Raw genomic sequence first — 22,483 nt, 5'->3', positions numbered from 1 at the left:
GCCCTTTTGTTGCCCAACCACTGATGTTTTGTATTTTAGTAATGACCAGAGAAGTATTACCACAGACTTAGAAGCAGGCCATGCCATCCAAAGTGCATATTGTATATAATGTACATTTCATCCACTCTTCTAAGGTTATATGCATGGTCTGATTTGGTGCTGGGTCAAGTAAAAGCCTGTTAATATAAAATTAAGAGTTTGCTGAGCTAGATAGGAGAGGCTGGCCACAACTAAATAGTGGATTGCTGCTTTATGAGGATGGCTGCTGTTAGCATATAGCACAGGGTTATACAGATTCAGGGTTAATCACTCCTGTGCATAAAAAATGCTAAAATTAGCTGCCAAATGGATGTTTTAATCATATGAGCTGCGAGGACTACTTGGAGAAATCCCTACAGGTGTGACAAAACTGTATTTCTTAGCCATGGATCTTAGAGTATCTTTTACATGTAATGGAATCAAATGAACCAAATGTAAAATATGCTTTGTTTGTATGCCATATGGTCTTTGCCTTGCCAAGCACCCTTTTTGCCTGCCAGAGCAGACTCCTGTGTTCTCCTTTCCTTGAATCCTGCCCTTCACACTAACAAAAAAAAAAATTGCTGCTTGACCTGCATAGGGAATGGTGAGTATATGACTTTCCGTTCATCCCTAGATACATTTCCAGCATTTAAGAAAACTCCAAACACCAGAAAAGAGGCAAAATGAAGTAAAAAACCTTCATGCATTATTGCATTGAAAGAGACTTTTGAATTTAGCCACAGCTAAATTTAAGTATTTAGCTTAATTCAGAACTTCAGCCCCTTCCTACCAACCACCCAAAACCACACCTGCTTCTCTAAGGGATTTAAAATCCAAAGATGGACAGATTTTAGAGTGGGGCAGGGGTAGGGAAATATCTGGGTCACTGATGGGTTGGAGTGCAGGTTCCATGTGCCACATGCATAGCCCACTTCCAGAGCTCTGGGGAGAGACCCCACTGCTGAGTGCTGCCTCGTGTGTATTTTTAGCAGGGGGCTGTTTCCTCTCCCCATACAGTGACACCTGTGTGGTGTTATGCTGCCTGTCCCAAGGTATTAAGTAACCCACAGGCATTTTGAAATAGTTAATCATAATACGATTTCTCTCGTGATAATGTTTGGGTTTTTTCATTCTCCTGCCTGTTATGAAATCTGTAGGCTGATAATTTTAATGGGAGTTACAAGAGGAGAGGAAAAAGTCCCAGCTAGCCCTGGAAATGCACGGGATCATGGAAGAGGCAGGTAAATGCTCCCTATTGCAGTCCGTCTTGACAAGGACTTCCAAAAAGCCTGTCATCTCAGTAAGTTCAACTCTTACCCTTTCCTTGCAGTGTTCCCCTCTTGGCAGTCTCTGTCCCTCTAGTGGGGTTTTGATAGATTATCATTTTTGTGAGACTGGGACGTTGCTTTGCTAAGCTCAGCTTCAGAGACTTGTTGGAAGGGGAATAGATGAGACGGAAAGAAAGAAAACTGAGTGACACAGGGGTCTTAAAGGTCAATTCTTTTTGCCCGTGGTGTTTCATCGATACTGGAGTGAGGAATGTATAATTTAAGACTACAATTTCACACCCTATTTCTAATTCTCTACCAGACTGAGCTGTGACTTTCAAAATTGTGGTTGTGTTTACATCTTTATCATAAATTAGATAATTACAAATGTGTGCCTTCAAAGCACTTTCATGCCTTTTTCCTGCAGTCAGGTTATAGATGAAGCTGTCTGTTTTATTGGCTACTGCCATAATTACCAAGTGGACTCAGTGTCTTCAAAATTGCAATTCCAGCTGAGAATATTTTATTATTGGTTCCTTCAAGAAACATCTGGAGAGTGCTTTGAGCTCTTGTGTCTTACAACATTTCAAAGATGTGGTTTTATCAGATCCTTCTATATATTGTCCCTTATCTTTTTCCTCTTCATATGGCCAGGAGAGCTAATAAAGACTTTCCTGTATTTTTCTTAAGCTTGGTAAGGTGATTCTTGGTACAAAACTCTTCAGTCCACAGGTAGGGGTGTTTTTTTGTTTTCATGTTCAGTCTGGAGTAGATAATGTTCTGTTGATACGTTTTTGGACATATCTTCTCTAGATGGGTCAGTGTTATTTCTTTCTGCTCCCAGGTAAATTAATAAACCAAATTTAAAAGTGCAAAGGAAAGCAGGCGGCTGGCTGATTCAAAGGGAGAGGCTATGTTTTTCATCACCACCCTTTCAAAGCCTCTCTGAATCAAAAGAACCATTGGATTGCGAAGGCAAGACCTATGCCACACCAGAAGCTCCCAGTTCAGCAATTTTCCCAGGGTAAAATTATAACTCATGTTTCCTCAGCACAGGCTGTAACTGGCAGCGTTCCTTCTACTTCTAAGGGTGAAATTGCTGGGGGGAGAACAGACATCTAATGTGCCTCTGGAAGTTTTACAATGGGTGTTAGCCTCCCTTTGTGGAAAGGTAGATGTTCTTCTGGAACATACCCAAGGGCAGGTGCTATTCAAACTGGAGTGTAAACTGACTTCAAATAAGACAGTACAGTCTTATTTTTGTTCAGTTTGTGAGTCAAATCTAAAGAAGAAAAACCCATTTCTCAAATTCTGGCAGTTCGTGACAATCTTCCAGTTATCCCACTGAAGTCTACCTTTTTATGGGTCTTTAAAATCTTCAGATACAACTGCAATTCAAGACATTAATCTTTATTCATGTACTGCTGATAGGATCTTACCTTGCAAACAAACCAGATTTTAACAATGCTTGTTTTTTAGTGTTACTTCTCACCAGAAGATTATTGGAAAAATTGCAAATTTGGTCCAAGAAGAATGTAACCAGTTGGTTTCTTTCCCACTAAAATCTCGACACCATTTGTAAGGATTTGTTTGAGTTTGCATTCAGATATACCAGCATGGTTCTGGGGAAGAGAAGTCCTTTCCTTCTAAACCCAGGAAGGAGAGTTTGTTGTTGTTTTTCCCTTGTCCTTATGTGAAGACTCTTACAAAATATGTGTAGATTGCCTGCTAGAAGTGGATAAAAGGCAACAGCACTTGAATGAAAAGTCTGACTAAAAATTATATTATTAATAAATCTTAGCCTACAAGTAGTCTACTTGGGAACAGCTGAAAGATGGATTCCAGTGTTCAGAGTTCCCCTGTTCCTTCCCATAGCTGTTCTTGGCCCAAACCCCATGTAGATGTGGTGAAGGTGGCTGTCACGTTTCTGCCTTCACCGGTGCAGGAGATGAGCTGGGAGATTCTCCATCCCTCACAGAGGCAGTGGGAGCTGTTGACTGCTCTGTGCTGGGCTATTCCATGGGACTGGGGAGAGCTGACTGAGTGGCTGCCTCTTTTAGGGAGGGGGTGTAGACTCTGAATGGAGCCCCAGAGTACTAAGGTATGCTATCTGCAAAGTACCTGGCAGGCCAAACCTCTTGCAGCAGGGATGAAGTGGTCCAAGATACTTGGATCGATGCTTCTCACTGGAATGAGAAGCCTTGTATGGTGGGGAAGTAGTCTGTCATCTCTGCCCTTTGCAAAAGGTGAAACTCCCTGTGTGTGTGCTTGCTTTTCTATGAAGCACAAGTAAATTTGTGTTGTCTCTGCTACCTGAGGTTTGATAGAGGTGCAAGAAGAAAAGCAACCTATTTTCCAGGTTTAAAGGAAAGTAAATGAAACTGTCCTCGGGGCAGCAGAAGCAAAGACTTTTGTATCAAGCTGTAGTGTTGTGGGCAGGGCTGCCAGGCTGCTAAAGGCTCTTCAGACCTGGAAGCCTTTCCCAGGGACTGCTCATCTTTTAATAGCGCTTCCTCCTTTTTTTTTTTTTTTTTTGTTTTTTTTTGGGTGTCCACAATGACTGCAGTCTTTCCCTGCTCAGACCAAGGGATTGCTTGGTATTTACCGGCTTGTTTCTGCAGCATCTGACAGGATACTGGTCCCCTCTTGCATGTGGGAATTAAGAAGTCTGAGTGAAGGTGACTGAAGCACTGCATTGTATACCTCATGAAATATCTTGAACTGGTCATGTCCAGCTCAGGCTGGGGAGCAACACTTTTGTTTGGTCACTCCTAACTCAGTTTCATTGCTAATTTGAGTAGATACTGGTGCAGAACAGGCAAGCCCTTGGTGGAGTGAGTGACCTGAAATGCCAGCTGTCCAGTGTGCCCCTATCATAGGACACCATTAGCAGCCTCATGGCAGGTCTGCTTCCTTTGGTCCAATGTCCTCCTGCATCTAAGCACTGTGTCCTCCAGCATGGTTAGGGGATGTTTTTGCCTGCTGCAGCCTGGGGTGAACACCCTGTGATTAACAGTGTCAGGTGGGCAGTGGTGTGCTGTGAGCTAATTGGGAGCAGCTTTCAAATCCGGTTTTGCTTGTAAATTAAATGGACGCTTTCAGTGAGTGAGAATCGAATTGGCACCTCTAAAGGCTGTAGAAGTTCTCCTTCCATAGTGAAAGCCAAAATGTTTGTGTTTGGGGGTAGTGAATCTGGGCTGGACCCCCAAGTTTGGTTTGACTTTTTCATAGTACAGTGGGTTGGATGTATTCCAAAGATCCTGCTTGTGTTACGGGTTTCAGCCAAGTTCTGTGCTGGCCGTGTTTGCCACTGGCTTGACCCAAGCACAGAAAGTGTGCACATCAGCCACCTCCAGCAGAAGAGTTGTGCTTGACCCAAGGAAGAAATGGGTAGGCAGTGCAGAAGGGCATGGATGTAATAAATGACAACATTTGGGCTGATCTCAGCACTACTCACCCAAACAAGCAAGGGGCTGAGTTAATCTTCCATAAAGAGTGCAAACTTGTAAAATATTTTGAGGGAGGTATTAAACTTTTGTCTGCAGTTTCGAGGCTTAGGGAGGTTTTCAGAGAATTTTATAAGCACTTGAGAAGATACATCCTGTCTCTGTAAACTTTTCCAGGTTTTCGGACTCACCTTTACTGCTGTACTGGTGTAAGCACAGGCCCTCATTTAACATCTGTCATTATCCATGAATTCTTTTCCTTCACTTAAAGATTTTTCTTAAGGTCTCAGTGACGAGTTTCTGATGAAAGTGTGATTAGAGCTGTTCTGCTTGAGCTAGTTGTGTGCTATAGACTTGGCTCCTGGGCTCTGGAATTATCAAAGTGCCTCCAAGCTCTTGTCCAGGGGTGGTTTTTAACTGTCCTGCATCTCCAGGTAGGCAGCTTTCTCCACCCAGAGCAAACAAATACCTCGCTTCCTTCAGCCCTTTGCCTTGCATTTGGTTCTCTGCACCTGTATCATTTATTCTAGGTCCTGGTCAGCTCTGAAATCCCAGCAAGGCTCATTTTGCCAAGGAAATGTCACCACATCTCTCCAGCGCTCGCAGCACTTAGCATGCGTATGTGCTCAGCAGTGCCAGCATCTCAAGGAAGAGAAGGCTGTAAGCAGCCAGCATTTGGGATGTGCAGCAAGGGACCCCCATCTTGAGGGGCCAGATCAGCGCTCCACCCCGGGGCTGGTGACTCTGGGACAAGGACAATGTACCAGTTAAAATTGTCCCATCAGGTAAGCGCTCCAGTCACCACCGCTGTAGCCACTCTGCTGTGACCACAGGTGCACTTGTCACCTTTGTAGGCTTGATCTGCATTTGGACTATTCCAGGATACAGAGAGGACAGCCTAACATTGTCCCTGGCACCTTCAGGAAAGAGTTTTGGCCAAGGGTTTTGTTTCCTGATGAGCTATACCTTACACCCTGGCTATGATGGACCCTTCTGGGTATCTCTGTTCCCTCTCTCAGTGGCCTTGTGACACCCACCTCTCTAAATTGCATTGCTCTGTGTGTTTCTGAAAATAATACTGAGTGCCCCAAGCATGGCACTTGTGGTGGGAGGAGTGAGCAGCTGCTTGGCATAGTGGATCTTCTGCACTTCAGTGCCTCAGCATATCCAGAAAACCTTCCTGCTTCTCAAGCTCTCCATTGTATTTGACTGTCTTGCATAGGATAATTTGACCTTCTGTCATATGTTGACAGGCATTCAGGATTTAAAATGAAGCTTTAGAGATTTAGAATAATAAATCTAATGCTACTATTGAGTCTCAGCAGACCTGGTGTCTTAGCTTGCTGGGGCATTGAATTGCAGCTGATTGTGTTTTGGGCCCATTTCTCGTGTGACACTCAAACACAATTGTTCTGGACTTTTGCCTTATAAACATAATTCCTGATGTTCAGAGTCAGCAATCCTAAACCTTGCAGCTGTGAGAGAAAGGGCAGTTGGATTATATTGATGAAAGGCAAAACATGACAGTGCAATTGGCATATTTTCGCTGGGGAAAACAATGGGCTGTTTCTTTGTTTTGCAGACCCAGTGGCAGCAGTAAAGCCCAACCGTGTCCTCAGGGAGCTACCGACCATTGGTGTCAGGGTGAAGAAGCAGAAGAAAACAATGGATGTGCTTACATGTAAAGACTTTTTGACAAAGATCTGAGCAATTTCTTTGTGCTTCTGGGCTCTTCAGAATGAAGGTGAAGAGGAAGCACCATGATGGCATGCACACCTTGAGATCAAAATGCAGTTTGCATGCTCTGTCTGGTGCACATGGTCATCTTTGACCACCTTGCAGGGCTCTGTCTGAGGGGCCAGCACAGATTTGTGTCATTTGTGGGTGCTGAGTACCAGAGCCCCAGCCAGAGAATTTGGTGTGAGGACATCACCAGCTCACACAGGTGCCCAGGGTGGGATTTTCCCCTTCCAGCAGGACAAGCTCATGGGTTTCTTGGACATGTAGCTTTGTATCTCTGCCTGCTTGCTACAATTTCCAGAAGTGCTGTTTGTACTGTACTGACATTGTTTATGTTGAATAAATGCTTTCTCCAGCCTCTTTGTTGTGGCAACTTTTTTTGCTGAATTCAAAAAAGTGGGGGGGTACTTGTTTAAGCATTGTGGTGAGACATGATCATGATTATTTTTTTAATCTTTAATGAAATGTTTGTTTTGAAAAAGTGCATCTTCAAAATGGGGACACTTGTGCAGGAGCCAAATCTGAGAGCAGTCCTAATGTTCCCAGTTTGGATGAGGTTCTTGAGCTGTGCTTTCCCCCATCCCACAGGCACCCCTGAGCATCAGCCTGCTGTTTATTTCAGAGTGCAGGTACACAGATGTCCCTGTCACTTGAGTGATTTCTGCTCTGTACTGGAGGAAAAGGGATTTGACGCCAGCTTCTGAAGTTTGTTTGTTAGGATTCATTCCCCATACAGAGGGATGTATGGGTTCAGAGGTGACTCTTCTGCTGGAGGTGGCTGATGTGGATGTGTTAACTGCTGTTTCCAGTTGTTCCTGGGCACCAAGCTTTTGTGAGGAGAAGCATCTCTCTCACGTCTCTCTGTTGAGAAAAAAGGATAATGAACACAGACTGATTTGATACTTTAGAATAAACTATTGCATGATTATTCTTTCTAATGTCTAGAATAGCTAAGACAAACTTGCCCTCACCTGCCCCCCAAAAAATGCAAGGGAGTTAGAAATGTGTAAATATGAGTTCCTCAGCAGTAATAATTGCTGGGGTTTTGACAGGGAATATATATGCTACTGAGTAGGATATATATTCCTGCTTGAGCTGGGCTGGCTCACAGAGAAGATGTTGGCTATAATAACTCCAGCCAGCAGTGTCTTAACCTGCAGACTAAAATGATCCTCACAGTCCAGTGAGTCAAGCAGATAGTTTGTACTTGAATGTCGGTCCTTCTGTGCCTGAGCTCGGGTTGTCTTGAAGTGGCATGGGTTTTGTCAAGGTTTCTGCCTTAAGAAGGGAACCGGGATGACTTTACTCAAGACCACAGAGTGTAAATAACACTTAGGTCACCAGTGCTAATATTTTGAGGGACAAGTAAGCCTCTTTGATTTTTGTACACTTAGCACATTGTAATGACTCATGTCCTTCAGATATCTCTCATTCCTTCCACTTGCTACCAGAACATTGACAATTGTGTTGCTGTTGTTTGGTAGACCAGTTGCACGAGGGCACATCTCAGTCCTGCAGCTACTGTGTTTTTTCCAACCCAGGTGTAAAGGCTTATTATTTAACAATACTTTTGAACAGGAGAAGATGGTATAGAAGAAAAGGCAGGGAGAGGAGAAGGGATTTGAAAGCTCTGCTCTATGATCCATGGCCCCCTTTGGTAGGAAGACTTCTAAATCATATGGATTTTTGTAAATTCCAGGAGGAGCAGTTAAGGCAGGGCTGCTTTTGCTTTTGTCGAGGCTACAGGAGGGCTTGCCTAAGCAAAAAATGTGAAGTAGGTTCAGATATACTCAAAAGACCTATGCCTGTGAACTGCTTCTTGTGGAAAGACTCCTTCAAATATCAGCACGGAAGTGGAGGAGCCCCAAACTGCTCTAATAGAGCAGTGCTTTTGTGTGATGAACCAAAACTGAAAAGTTTTATACAACCTAAATGCCTTTAGCCTGCCTAGTGCACAGATTTTGGCATTTTTGATTACATGGTTTCAGTAATACGTTCATTCTGAGTGAAAATGTGAGCTAATTTTTATGAAAAGTTGTTGGAGGGGGGGAATCATCTGAATATTAATAATGATAAATGCTTTACAGGGTATTTGAAGTATTTTGGTTCATGGGAACTGTTATAAAACTGGATTTTATGTTCTTACTTAATTTTTTTGTAGGATAAATAATGTTTGAGAAGGAAAGCTATGAAGTGACAGACTGTTGACAGGTCAGGAAGGTCGCTGCCTGTCCAGCCAGTGCAGGTAGTAGCCATGCTTTGTGCCCCTCTCATGAACAAAGCTGGTGCAGTTCCTGAGGCAGACAGCAACCTCTGTGATCTCCTGTGTGGGAACAGCCGTGGCTGAGCTCTGAACCCGTTCCTGGGTTCACGTCTCACCTGCCTGACACCAAGAAAGCTTCTGAAGAGCTTTTTGATTCTTTTTGTTGTCAGCTGTTCCAGATAGCTTGCTGGAGCCCGTTGAGTTCAGTTTCTCTGACTCCCTTCTCTCCACCTGTAATTCTTGCTAAGGAATTATATTTGTAATCACATTAGGTGGTAGAAGCTTAGCTTACCAGCAGTGCCTTGGTTTAGCTACTTTTTACCAAAGCTTGTTCACTTCCACATTTGCAATAATCCAACGCAAGCCATGTATTTCTTCAGAGATTGTTTGCCCCGTGTTATCCTTTCCATAGCTGAACTAATACCGTGATTTAACTAATGCAGTGATCGATCTCTGAGCTATTAAATGCTGTACCCATTGGATGGTGGTCTTCTGTGCTCTGACAGTGCTATTGAGTTGTGCCACATTAAAAAGAAATGGGATTTTTTTTTAAGTACCTGCTTCTTTGAATCACATTTCTGCCTTAATTTCTCTGAGGCAAATGCAGTAGAAATACGACTGCCTAGTTTCAAAGTGTCTCCAAAATGGTAGTGAACTGTTTTTATGCAGGGAAATGTGCTTTATGGGCTAAGACTGGAGCAAAGTTAGCATTATTGTGCTTAATATCAGCCATTGAGAAGAAGGACTTTGTTTCATGAGACACAATAAACACAGGTAACTTGAAGAGGAAATGTTGAAAAGGAGGAGGGTGAAATAAGAGAGCAAAAGGTTTTATTATAAAGCATTTTTATTTCTTGGGAGTTTTAGTAGGTAAACTGTGTAAAGGACAGCTTGCTTAGGACTTGGGTTTGGAAACTGATTCCCTTTTCTTATGTTTTGTGGGTTCTTTTGCCTTTTAAAATGCCCATGGTCCTCCAACCTATTTCCCATCCTGGCAGTGATGCTTATACTACACATTCTTCTACTGTTTTGTGCAGCCAGTGCTATCACAGCTACGCTGAAAGAGGTTCCAGCCTAACTACAATATTAACCCTGCAAATCTGTTCATTTTCTCTTGAGCAGCCCCAGGCAGGGTATACAGGAGAATGTGTCCAATTGAAAAACTATCACAGACTTGGTGTGCTGCACTGTGCTAAATTGCAAGAGAGCTGTGTTTTTTCTGCCAGAGAGGGTCCTGTGAAGGGACATGGTGGTGTCCGTCTCACACAAGTTACAGAATTTGTTTTTCATTTCAGTCTCAACTTTCATTAATGATTTTGTCTCTATTTCAGCCAAATTATTTGTCTACTTTTAAGCACTGAAATGTTTTACTCAGACCTGCTGCTTTCCTCCTGCTAATCGTCTAAGGCGTGCTCCCCCCACCCCCAGTTTGTATCAGTCCTTGACTTCTTACTTTCACCTTTGTAGTTGTTGTTTTTAATTTTTTCTTCGTTATTTTACTAAATACTGCTCTGCAGATCAGTAGCATCTTGGGTGGTGGTTGTACCACATAGCATTTGTAGCAGACATTAGTTTTGCATAGCGTGTGTGCCTTATTTTGTCTGGACTTGTCTTCTTTACGCTGCAGGCACCTCCTCCAGCAATTGTAGTGATTAAGCCTGGTATTTCTGCAGATTTATATTAACTTCTGCTTATAAAGAAAGAGAAGAAACCCAACCCTTTCCTCCCCCCCAACATCTAAACTAGATGTTTTTCTTCATTCCCTTCGTTTTTATCAGTATTAGACCTAAGCTCGCTTTTGTGTATGGGAGAAAATTAGTTAAGTACCTTGTGGTTTATAGATGCCTTTTGTTACATATTACTCGAATTTATTGTGCAACGTTGGCCCGTAAATCATTTCAGCCAGACATTTACCTGGCTCATGTTGCCTTTATGGTTTGAGTCTCTTAACAGCCATGAAAAATGGAGAAATGATGTTTTTGGCGGCGGCGGACTCTGCTGGTCCGAGTGCCCGTAACTCTCTCTCACGGCCGCGCTCTGCTTTGGCGAGGTTTGCTGCCTGGCTCGGAGGAGATGTTTACAAGGAATCCATTACTTTGTGCAGCTGAAAGACAGTGTTGAAAGAACAAAGGGAGTTTTGTGATGAAGTGTATCTGACTTCTCGCTGCTTTGCTTACCTTTTAAATGTAAAACTTAGTCATTTGCAAGGGCTTTTAGTTCTCAGGGCATCCCTATAAGATTCCACCCCGTGTGGAGCTGTCCTTCAGTCGAAAGCGGGGTTGTCTCAAAACCGCTCTCGAACGCATTTCTATTTTAATCCCCAACTTTGCCTGCCGCCTGCCTTCCTGGCTCCAGCTCACCGCCCTGCCCTGCCCCACCCGCTGCGCGCAGGCGGCCGCTGCTCCGTGCTGGCGGTGCAGCGCTGCCTTTGTGACTGAAAGTTGGTTTCATCAGCAAAGCATCGCCTCCCGCTCCGCGCTCAGAGCTCGCCGGCCTCGGGAAGCCGCTCAGACCTGCAGCCTATGTGGGGCACGCGGGGGCAGCTGTTGCCATACGTATAACTTTTAAATGGAAAATGTCTTTCTCAAAGGCTGTCGATGTCCAGTGGTCTGCAGTCCATGAGCAGTTGACTAGTCCAGGTGTTTCTGCTTCTGTTCCTGTGCTATGTGAATTGGGAATTCGAGAGAAGAGTGTGCAGGATGGAGGAGTTGAGGGTTTGTATTTCTGTTCTGGTGGTACGGCAGTGACGGAGGGCTTGGGAAGGAGCAGAACGTCTACCTGGGGTTATCTTAATTAAGGAAAATATTGTTCTTGGTCTTTTTGTCTGCATCGCTTTCTGTCAATGCCTTTATCAACTCTTAAGAATGAGAATGACCATTTTTGTTGGTATGGATTGACTGCCATGAGTAGTATTCAGGAAAAACTTGTTTTATTGAACGTGATTTCTGCCTTGTGGGTTTTATCAGTGCATTTTGCCCCACTTATTTAAAATGTAGCCATTTAAGACTCCTGGAGCTGGATTCATTTAAAAAACTGCTGAATATTTGTCTGTGCTTTACTAAGATGAAAGTCAAAATCTGAGACTATGAGGCAGTCCTATTGATTCGAGACTGTGGGTTTCTGTGAGGTTTTTAAGGAGATCATTAACCCAGGTCTATCTTTTCACAGGACAGTCGGCCCAATATGTCAAGACCTCTGATCACTAGATCCCCTGCATCTCCATTGAACAATCAAGGCATCCCCACTCCAGCACAGCTCACAAAATCCAACGCACCAGTTCACATTGATGTGGGTGGGCACATGTATACCAGCAGCTTGGCCACGCTCACAAAATACCCCGATTCCAGGTAACTTTAAAAAGCTTCTTCTGCATGTCTTTGGCAAACTCCTTTTCTTCCATTTCGTGCTTGGACGTCCTGGGGCTGTCTCAGAATGATGAATTTAGTTCCTTTTGTTTCAAAATTAAATTAGCTTTCTTTGTTAGTAGGCAGTTAGAGACTTCTCTTTCCCTGCTCCAGTGTGTTCCTGACAAATGGCACTTCTGCAAATCTGATGTGTGTGTATTAAAACAGAGCTGATAGCAAAGAGCACTTACTTTCTACTACCTAGGATTCTGGGTTTATGCCAGGGCACCCATGCTGTGGTTTGTTACATTCAAAAACTGTAGTGATACTGCATTTAAGCCCAAAGGGGGGGTGTTGGGGTATTTGTTTTGTTTCTTTTGGAACAGCAACCGCTCTCCTGTACTGTCAACATGCCATCTCTGATGTGTCACTTGAGGCAAAGGCAAGGCTGAATGAAATAAACTATAGGACAGTATTAACTGAATACTTTTTACAGAACCTTAGGACTTTTCAAACAATTAGGCTCTTAACTCTCACGTACCTTTTGAATGAAGTATTTGTGGCTCTGGTAGCTCACTGGTATTAAGCAGTCAGAAAACTGCTGCATGTGTGAGCAAACGGTGCATGTAGAGTAGGTAAAACAAGAGTGCATCTCTAAGAAAACAGGAGTGCATTTAACTGTGTGTGGGTATTACCTGGTGGTGATGGCAGACAGGCAGTGTAGTGGTGCTGTAACTCTAAGGGCTGGTTATCAGACAGCAGGTGTTCATTGTGTCCACTGTATTCATCTATACCTTGCCCTTCGCCACCCGACCCTGCTCTAGAGGGAAAGCAGTGTTACCATTGTGTTCTCTCCGGTCTGAGGGGGCAGATTTTCCATTTCTTGATCCCACAGCCCTGACTTGCCTTTCCAGAGGGCAAAAAGCACGCTTCATGGGATGTGACTTCATTCAAAGCTGGGGTTTCCCTTGATACTACTGCCTCTGCAGCTTCAGCTCGTAGTATTGTGTGGACTGAAGTAGTGCTCCTGGCACGAGGAGCTGACAGGGCTGGAGGAAGAGAACAGTACCTACAGCGAGGCACACGGCCTTTCTTGTGACAGCCTCCTCAAGGAAGGCCTGGCAGAGGGGAGTAAAAGAAGCCATGCCAAAGCCTGGGTCTGCCAGGAGAGATTGAAGTAATGTCTGGGAAAACTTGAACTGTTCTTCGAAAACCAAATCTGTTGTTTTGGGGATTTTTTAGGAGCTGCTTTTGTTCAGTTCCTAGTAGCTGTGATTACTGAGTGGGTTTTTTGGTAGTTGGAACAGTGATGGTGTCTGACACTGTTGTGTATGCAGAATGAGAGGCTGCTGCTTCTGTTTTCTTGTCAAATTCACAGAGAAGGTATATTAGTTCAAGTGAAGAAACACTAAAATGTCATTCAAAAATGTGTATGGTGGCAGTGGAATTTAAACTTAATGTATTCTGTGCTCAATTGAGCCATTGTAGCACTTGAAAGTGAAAGCTATGCCTGTAGTATCAAAGCCAGTTTAATAAATTAAACATTTTAAAAGCTCTTCAAACATAATTTAAGGAAAACCCAAACTCTGAGTTATAGTCATTCTGCTTCAAGTCGTTCTGACATGTGTTTGTGTTTCAGTTCTGACAGTGTCTTTTGAACCTCTTGATGAGTGAATATTTCCAGCACAGCTGTTAGAACCTGGAATTCCCAGCCACTTCCAGAGCTTGGGAGGTTTTTTAACATTAGCAGCTTCAAAAGAGCAATTATTAAACTCGTTTGAATGTCAAGACAATGGCATGAAGCAATATGCCAGTAGTCATGATACAGTTTTTTGGGTTTTATCTGAGACTGTGCCGTCAGTTTTTTTCCAGTGGAGGGTTGGGATGCATATATGTGTATATATGTATCTATACATATTTATATAGAGTGAGTGCTAGGTAAAAATTATCCAGTAATATTTGGACATTAATACAAATTGTTTCTTGGAGCCTGACCTGGTCAGTTTACATCTAGCTAGACTCTAACTTTGTTACTCAAGTTCAGCACAAGGTTTTTGTCAACACTTCTTACATGTTTCTTTTTCTGCCAATATCACATGTGTGAATTATATCAAAACTAAGGAAGGTCTCATAGATATTTTTGGTCCAGTTGAAACCTCCTGAGACTTACTGTCATATGAAGTATTGTCTATGAAAAATAAGGTCTTGATTATCTTGCCTGAAAGAGCACTGCTCCAGGGATGAGTCAAAGCATCGGTTGCAGGCTCCAGCATGTAACAGGTTGAGACACGAAAGTCATTAGGTTTCTGACTCGTATTACATGTAGTCTAAGGGCCAGAAGCCTAAAATGAACCTTTCATCTGTGGGCCAGGTACCAGAGTCATCTTTCTTTGTGAGATTGAAAAGGAGATATTCAAACCAGCAGCTTTGGAGTGACTCTGACTTGCTGGTGTGAGGGAGACCTATTCTGATAGAGCAGTCTCTGCTTTGGAGCAAGTGTACTCTTCCTTCTCCTTTTGGGCTCGATAGCATCTCATCTTGTACCTCTCTATTTTGTTCTTCCTGGACAGTAGAGTACGAATTAGAAAGAGTACTTTAAGAAAGAGTTCCTTAAATGATATCAGGTAAAGACTTGTAGCTTGAAGGGATCATTTTCCATAATTCTTCTGTTAGGTTCCCCAACCTGGTTTGTGCCTTGACATGTAAAATGCCTGCTGACAGATATCCATTCATTCCTCCAAAGAAATCCTGGTGTGACTGTAAAAGTGTCTTGCTGCTGTTGCTGGATCCCTTCCCTTTGCTTTGGAAAGACCATTGTGGGCTTCTCTCAAATGCTCTTGTAATTGAAGAACCCAAGGAATCAGAACCGATCTGTGTTTTGGGCAAAAGCTGACTCAGTGAAGCAAGCCAACAGACAAGCAGCTTATCTAATAGATGGTTTGAATTGAGTAATCCTAGAATTATAAATTCTGAAGCTAAAATAATGCTTAAAAAAGCCCTCAAAATTAATTTTAAGATCTAGTAACATATAATTTCAAAGAGCCCAGTTATAACCCAGACTAGGGAGAGCCTATTGTGTTCACAAGGCAAATCCCCTACGAATACTTTGGCTCATCACCAGGCTTCAGGTTCTCCCAAGAAACCAGTGAGATCATGCCTCAGACATGGTCTCATGAAGGTCGATAATACAATTTGCCAGACTTAGGCTTCAGGAAGAGGCAGTTTGAATCAGCATATCTACCAAGAAGACCTAAGGTAAGGTCTCTCTGCTGAAATAATAATTTTCCTTTAAAGTCTGAGGAGGGAGCAGGTGTCTTTCTGTGTAGCTCTCTCCACCACGACTGCAGACCTTGATGCATTCACCCCTGTACAGACTGTACAACCTCTGGTTTACTTGAAGTTACCACATCTTCAGGTTGGTATCTGGCAACACAGAGCTATCTGTTAAAGATTTGGGTGCACACAATTTTTTTTAATTGTTTGGTTTTTGCAACTAAAGATTTTTTAAATAAATTGTTTTCTTTCCACTGCCAAGGGAAAAAAAATATTTCAGGAAAGGTGGATCCAAGATGAGGTTCTGCTAAAGGAGCCTTTCTCTCCAAAGAGCTGAGGCACATGCATGCTGTGCCATTGTTCCCTGTGGTCACCAGAGAGTCTGAGGAGAGCAGGCTGAGGTGTTAGGATTTATGATTATGAGGAGAGAAAGTACTGGCCAGTTAGCTCTGATACTTTAAGCCAAGCAGCCTACTCTCCTTCCAGTGCATTATCATCTTGCAGTAGGATTGAACCCTTTGCTTGGAGTCGGCATTCCTACATCTCGCAGCCTTAATGCTGTCTGTACGGCATCTACCAAAAGTTATTGTGTATCAGGCTAAGGCAACCTCAACTGACTATGGGAGCTCAATGGGAAGATGTGTAACTTTGATCATACAAGCATCAGCTGTCTGATATCTCTGATATCAGCAATATCAGCAGTGTTGTCTATCTCGTATGTTCAAAGCATCTGAACTTTTAATTAGTTCTGTCCAAGTCATCTTGTACAAATATTTGCATAGCACCATGGCATTGGATTGCCACATCCTATATTCCCACCACAGAATGGGAAAAATTCACTTAAAACCTTGTACATAACTTTGTAGAACCTTTTGGAGTATCTCGTTGCGTTGCTACATCTCCCATCTTGAGTTACTCCCTGCATATGAAGATGGATTCTTCTTATACAGTATTTTGCAATCCTTCCAAATTTCTGCCCAGGGCTATTTCAGGTTTTCATATGAACCAATCCATTCGTGTCCCAGTTTTCTTACCCAATCTTCACTCTCAGCCCTCAGGGAAATTAAATTTCGCACACTTGGATCCAGTTAGGACACTGGCTTTTTCTTTTCTTTTTTGATTGGTAAGGGTTTCTTTTGCATCAAGAGCACAGAATTACTTAAGAGAATGCCCAGACTGTCCTTGGCCTTTTTTGACTGTTTACAAGAAAGACTTATCCTTCACAAGTTGTGTGGGTAGACTTCCAAGGACGTGCTATAAATCAGGCAGCACTGCTTGCCTGTTTCAGAGCTCTGGCAGTTTCTGTTATCAGTCCACAGGTCCAAAACAAACTGACATGGCCCTTAGTTCAAACTCCTGCAAATTGCAGCACCATGCTGGAGACTTCTGTCTTGGTAGGAGATCTGCTGAGGTGAGGGTGGTCTGCACTTTGCATAGGCCTCACTCTGTAATACCTCCGTGAAAGCAGCCCTGTCACAGCTTTCCCACTCACCTTGGAGAGTACCTCTCAAACTGCTCTAAGTTATGCTAAACTTAAAGAAATACAAAATTTTCTAACAAATGAGCATTTGGTGATTTGGGTTTTTTAAGGAAATATTGAGAGAGTGGATGTTACTGCATCTTTATTTCCACACCCTGTATTTGGATTTTTCTTCCCAAGAGGTACATCTCTATCTGTATCTTTCTAGAATAGCAACATCAAAGTCTGGTGAGGTAGTAGTTCATAAATCAATGTGATACTGCAGTAGCAAGACTTGCCCTTTTTGAGAGCAAATATTGTGTTTTAAGTTCTAAAGAACAAGCTTCTGTGAAAGTTTTCAGTATTGCTGTAATCAGCTTTGTCTGCTCTATTAGCATGAATGGTCCAGGTCACAGCTTTTTAATATTTTGTAACATTCCTGGCAGGAGGGAATAGGCAGAAGAAGTTGGCAGATGGTCAGTTCAATCTTTGTCATCTATCCTGTCTTACTCATCTCATTATTCACCTTTTATATTTCATCATTTGATTGCTGCATGGTCTTGTGGCAAGGAAAAGGGAGGGCTTGGGTTAGGGAAATACACAGACTCTCACTGACCTGTTCTGTGACCCAAGATAACTGATTTAACTTTGAGCTTCAGTTGCTTCCTACCAAGGTTAACAAAAAAGCAATTTGTAGAGTGCTTTGGGATGATGACTGAAAGTGTAGAAGATTACTATCTCTAAGCATAAATATTTATAGATCCAGTAACTGAGATAGAGGTTGATGATGTTGGTATCATCAGTAACATGTATTAGTAAAAAATGAAATGTTGATTCATGAGGGCCAGACTCAACACAGTCAGGCAGGACAGTTGTGTTGGTTGGTATAACCACATATATGAACCAGGAAAGAAAATAGAAACAGAACTGTGAATGATACTATACTTCATGCCTATTTAAATAAATTCAGGGAGTTTACATGACTGATATTTTAAAGAGAACTCTCTTGCAACACACATCTGTCGATAAAGAGCTTGGGGGGGTATTTTCTGGTCCTGGCTGAACCAAGATTAATTGTAGCTCTAGGTATGTGTATTGAACTTAGGGTATATATTGACCTCATTTTGCCTCAATTAATGATCACCACAGGTCAGTCATCACTGTTGCCTCAGTAGAAGTAAATATTTTTCAAATTGTAGTCCTGTAATATATTTAACTTGCAAGGTCAGCAAGTTGCTGCTGTTGCTTGTGGCTGGTGACTGGTGAAAGAAATAGCACCATCAGATTAGCAGGTTCTCATGTTATGTGGTCAGTAACTGGTGGTGAGTCATCTCTGAAAGGGGCCACAAAATTGATGTCTGTCTTCCTGTTCTAAATGTCAGTAAAAGTGGGCTTATGTATTATTTGCTTGGAGGGTAAAAAGCAGTGTCCTGTAGTTGTTCAATGCTTTTGCACTCAAATGTGTAAAACGACAGTACAATCGAGATAGTGGATTGTTGGAGTGCTCTTTGCACATATGCAGACCCAGAGAAAATAGATGTGCAGCCTTGATGCTACAGGGGTTCATGCCATGCTTGTCTCTGGCTGCCTGGCTATGGCAGTGTATAAGGAAATATGTTCAGAGGAATAAGTATCTACATTCAAGAGTGTTAGAAAGCTAAAGGCTTCAGATCGTTATTTCTGAGGCTAGTAATCCTCAGAAGTAACAATCACTTTTCTTGAGGGGAAAGAAGAAAATCCATAGCTGTATCATCAGTGTATAGATTCCTTCGCCAGTTGGCTCATGTGAGTCTGTAGGGGTTGGATCACCGTGGAAGTTCAGGAGAGAGGAGGTTGTCAATAACCAGTTTAAGGGTCTGTGCTCTGAGAAATCATTTGATTGCAAAGGCTGCTTGATATCCTCAGTGAATGGAAATTTGTGGATGAGAACCTTATAATGTTTGCATTTTTCTACCCAATAGCATGGTTTCATAAGCTAGACTGAAGGCACCCAAGCAGTATTTCTCACTCTGCCTGACTGATACCTGGGAAGATAAAACAGTATGCTGAATCTATGGGTCTCACTTGACCTAGTAAGAAAAATCCCATTAGAAACTGAGGTGGCACTGAAGTATTCTGCTTATTGGTCATTTCTGATAGGGCCCAGGTTTGAACTGTAGTGGTGAGGTTCAGTGGTTTGTTTTGCCTTTTGCTGTACTTACAGAGGTTCATGATTGCAAGGAGTACATGAGCACAAGGTTCTCATTCTGCTCCCACATAAACTGTTTGTACTTCATTGGTCTTTCATAAATTGCAATGTCGTTGCTAAGCAAATTGGCATCTAGTACATACATAATTGCAGAAGCAAACATTTGGCTTCCAGTTTTGCCGTCAACACCCGGCCACCTCTTGGGTGTGTTCGAAGCTTTAGGATATAGATTCCAACTTCTGGCTTGCTTCTTTCTGGTGATGATCAACCTTCTGGCTGGGTTTCATGTAGATGAGTATGCTTGCCATTTGGGGATGTATTTGCAGAGGTTGCATAGAAATGGTGAAAACTGCTTAGGACTCAATGGTTATCTGCAGTCATTTTAATGCAAATGAGACACAAATGCTGTGTTGGCCAAGGGAATATCACCAGTTCCTGTTATGTGAACTTTTCCTCTAACTTAACCAGTCTGCAGTTTATTCAAATATCAGAACCAGACAAGTGTCATCTGGCAAGCTTTATTTTTCTTTTTGTCAATCTTTCTTTCACCTTAGTCTGTGACTTGCAAGATGTTGCTGTCTCATTGACTCTTGCCTTTCAGTATTTTTTTTTCTGTCCCTGTTCTGCTCTGAGCATTGACCCTACTTCTGTCAGCTAAAGTCCCTCATTGCTTTGTCTTCATTTCTTTTTCGTACACACTTTTCTATCTCTGTTGGAAGGAGTCAGAGCTCACAGAGGTCACAAGTGATCTTTACCTGACCAGATCAAAGCACATTGCTTGCTTGCTTGTCCTTTTCCCCTCACACATGCTTGGTTTTCTGGCTCTTGTTAATAGTGAGCCTTCTTTGAGTAGGTAAGCAGCGTATTTTATAGATATCTCAGATGATGCTTTTGCTCTTGGTGCCATCAGTTGAGGGATGCTCTGAGACTCATTTGCATTGATGTCTTTCATTGAGTCTTTGAGTCAGTAATCAAATAAATTGTTTCTAGCCCTGTGTACATTAGCTTGTGTCTGTAGGACTCTTCCAGCACAGCTGTCTCTGCACCTCATGTGGACAATTTTCTAGGCACTTTCAAGGCACTTTCTCCCTGCTTCAGAGAACCAGCGTGCTTCTGTGACCGTTTGAAAGCATTTAAGCTGAGCTTGTAGCTGCTACTTGTGGATTGCTTTGCAGGGACATGTCTTTAGGAAAGCGGTGGGCTCACAGTCACTTTCCTATCCAGTCCTTCCACTGTGCAGCACTGTGTGTGTAGACACTTCGGTAGCTCAGGTGCTCAAAGCAATATAGCACGACGCTCCGCCTGGACTCGTTTTTCCTGCTTCCAGCAAACTCAGCTGTGCCATGTCTGGTACCCAAGCTAATTACTGAAGACCTATCTTTCCTATTTCTTCACACTGCTGCATTTTGCAGAGCAGGCATTCAGTGAAGGAGAGCAACACTGCCAATTAAATTTCCGTGAATCAAAAACTTTCTGTTTGCAAAGGATTAAAAGAGGTAAAAGGGGAGAGTAATAGCAAGATGCAAGAGTTTTGTTCATAAGATGAGATAGTTGAGCAAAGTAGTTTTAAATGCAGCAATTTATAAGATAAATTCTACCTCCTAGACCATAACGGGGTTTTCATGGTAAAATGTGAGAAGCCTGTCAATCAAATGGTAGACATAATTGTTCTTTAAGTGACCTATTAACATACCATTCCTTTTAATTAAAAATTGTATTTACGTTCTCATACAGGCCATATTGGAACAGTAAAAACTCTTTCCATATGAGGTGTGTTGCAGGTGAAAGGCTGTCACAAGCTGTGTGACACATGTGAAACAGGGGTGACTGAAGTCCCAGTGCAGCAACATGTGGCTTGCCTTCGGCTCCCTGCTGACACAGAGGGAGATGGAGGGATAAGCAGCATCTCCCAGGACCACACCCAAACCCTTTGCATTCCTTGCCTAAGAAATTGCTTGTAGTTGCTTATTGTGGCATAGAAAGTTATAATATACAGCATTTGCCATAAGTGTGTCACTTCAGAGCAAATGATGGATTATGTCCTTCCACACCCCAAAAGTTGTTATTTGTGCTGTAATTAAAAAATAAATGTTGCAATGTTGAATTGGAAATATTTTGTGTCATACTATGAATTTGTTTTGTTAGGTTGCCTGGGTGTAATTGCAACAATGTCAGTGCATTAAACACGTGTCATGGGGTAATGGTTTCCTGCCGCTACAGCAGTGCCAAGCACTGCTTTGCTTAGCAGCCCTACTGCTGTTTATCTCCATCAGCCCTCGTGATTATTTTGCTTCTGTGAAACTTTTTTTTGTATTTTGTTCCCTGCATGCATACTATAAATTATAGCTCTGCTGGAGTGCTAACCACAAATCCCAAACAGTAGGAAGTGCTGCCATGCCAGAGAGGGGCTCGGCTGGGAGCTGGTTTTAGGTTTGCCCGAACGTGTCGCTGATACGAGGGGAAGAAGGCGCTCCACACCGTGATGGTCTGCTGGGCGCCTCCTACCCATCTGAAAATTGATCCCTCTTAAACAGTTTAGAGAACCCTCGGGGTCTTGCAGCTTACATAAAAAATGAAAGCCCTTCCTGTCTTAGAGAAGTGCAAGCAGTCAATACAAAAGAGAAAAATGATCTTTTAAGTGTATCCCATTGAATCCATTATCTCGAGGGCCCGTGCTTGATGCTTCATCAAAACATCATCGTCTTGGTGATACGTGGGGGAGAGGATGAGGGGGCGTTCAGGGGATTTCAGAGAAAATGCTGCAGCACTCTCAGTGCCACAGGACAGGCTAAATATGATACAAGCCAGAAAATGAGAGCTGCAGAAAAACTGATATGTTCTTCCTTATAATATACTGAGTTTTGCATGTTTCAAGCAAGCAAATCATTCAGGAAAAGTTTTGAGTGTTTCTTTCATAGCTATGAAAGTCCTGTTGGGCATCTTGTACAATAATTGCTTTGCTTTCAATCAGAATACAAATCTGCAGATCTGTTTTTTCATTGCAATAATAAAGAAAATAAATTAGGAAATAAAAATCAGTGTTTGTACCATCAATACATTCTACCTTTGTTGTGGGAGGTAGTGAAAGGGTTGACCTGCTCTGTCATGAGCTGAATTGGTGCTGAATATCTTGTTCTTATGAGCAAGAGTCAGAATTGTTAGTTTTTAAATGCTGCAGTTATTAAAACCTTTTGCATACCTGTACTAATGATTCATATGTTTTTCTTAGACTAGCACGAAAGGAAAATCACTGATTTCTGTTGCTCTGAGTTTGCAGTATTTACAATGTGACTGTGGAGTTTTTTACCAGATTATGGAGTTAGGAGCTGATCTTTCTTACTGGAAATAGTAAGCATGTTGCTCTTTTGGTAGATTATAAGCAGTAAAATGGAAGAGCTTGAATTTGTTTTCAATAACCAGTAGCACCAGTAATTGAGAAATACTATTGGAAAAAGGTGTTTTTTTGGAAGACAGTGAGAAC

At 42.5% G+C, this 22,483-nt stretch overlaps 1 protein-coding gene across 7 annotated transcripts in view; it reads left to right on the top strand.

Moving 5' to 3' along the window:
• The window catches only part of KCTD1 (potassium channel tetramerization domain containing 1), a 100,146-nt gene that overhangs the window by 54,609 nt on the left and 23,054 nt on the right, over positions 1 to 22,483 (top strand). For 6 of the 7 annotated variants that reach the window (XM_069004651.1, XM_069004650.1, XM_069004647.1 and 3 more), the window contains exon 2: positions 11,907 to 12,085. In XM_069004651.1, the coding sequence (XP_068860752.1) occupies positions 11,922 to 12,085 (164 nt within the window). In that variant the 5' untranslated portion in view covers positions 11,907 to 11,921. Of the gene's footprint in view, positions 1 to 11,235; positions 11,453 to 11,906; positions 12,086 to 22,483 lie in introns of those variants that run through there. The other variant, XM_069004649.1, reaches the window with a different exon arrangement.

This window comes from Aphelocoma coerulescens, chromosome 2, assembly GCF_041296385.1.
Source record: "Aphelocoma coerulescens isolate FSJ_1873_10779 chromosome 2, UR_Acoe_1.0, whole genome shotgun sequence".
Taxonomy (NCBI): domain Eukaryota; kingdom Metazoa; phylum Chordata; class Aves; order Passeriformes; family Corvidae; genus Aphelocoma; species Aphelocoma coerulescens.
This window is presented reverse-complemented; position numbering and strand designations above follow the sequence as displayed.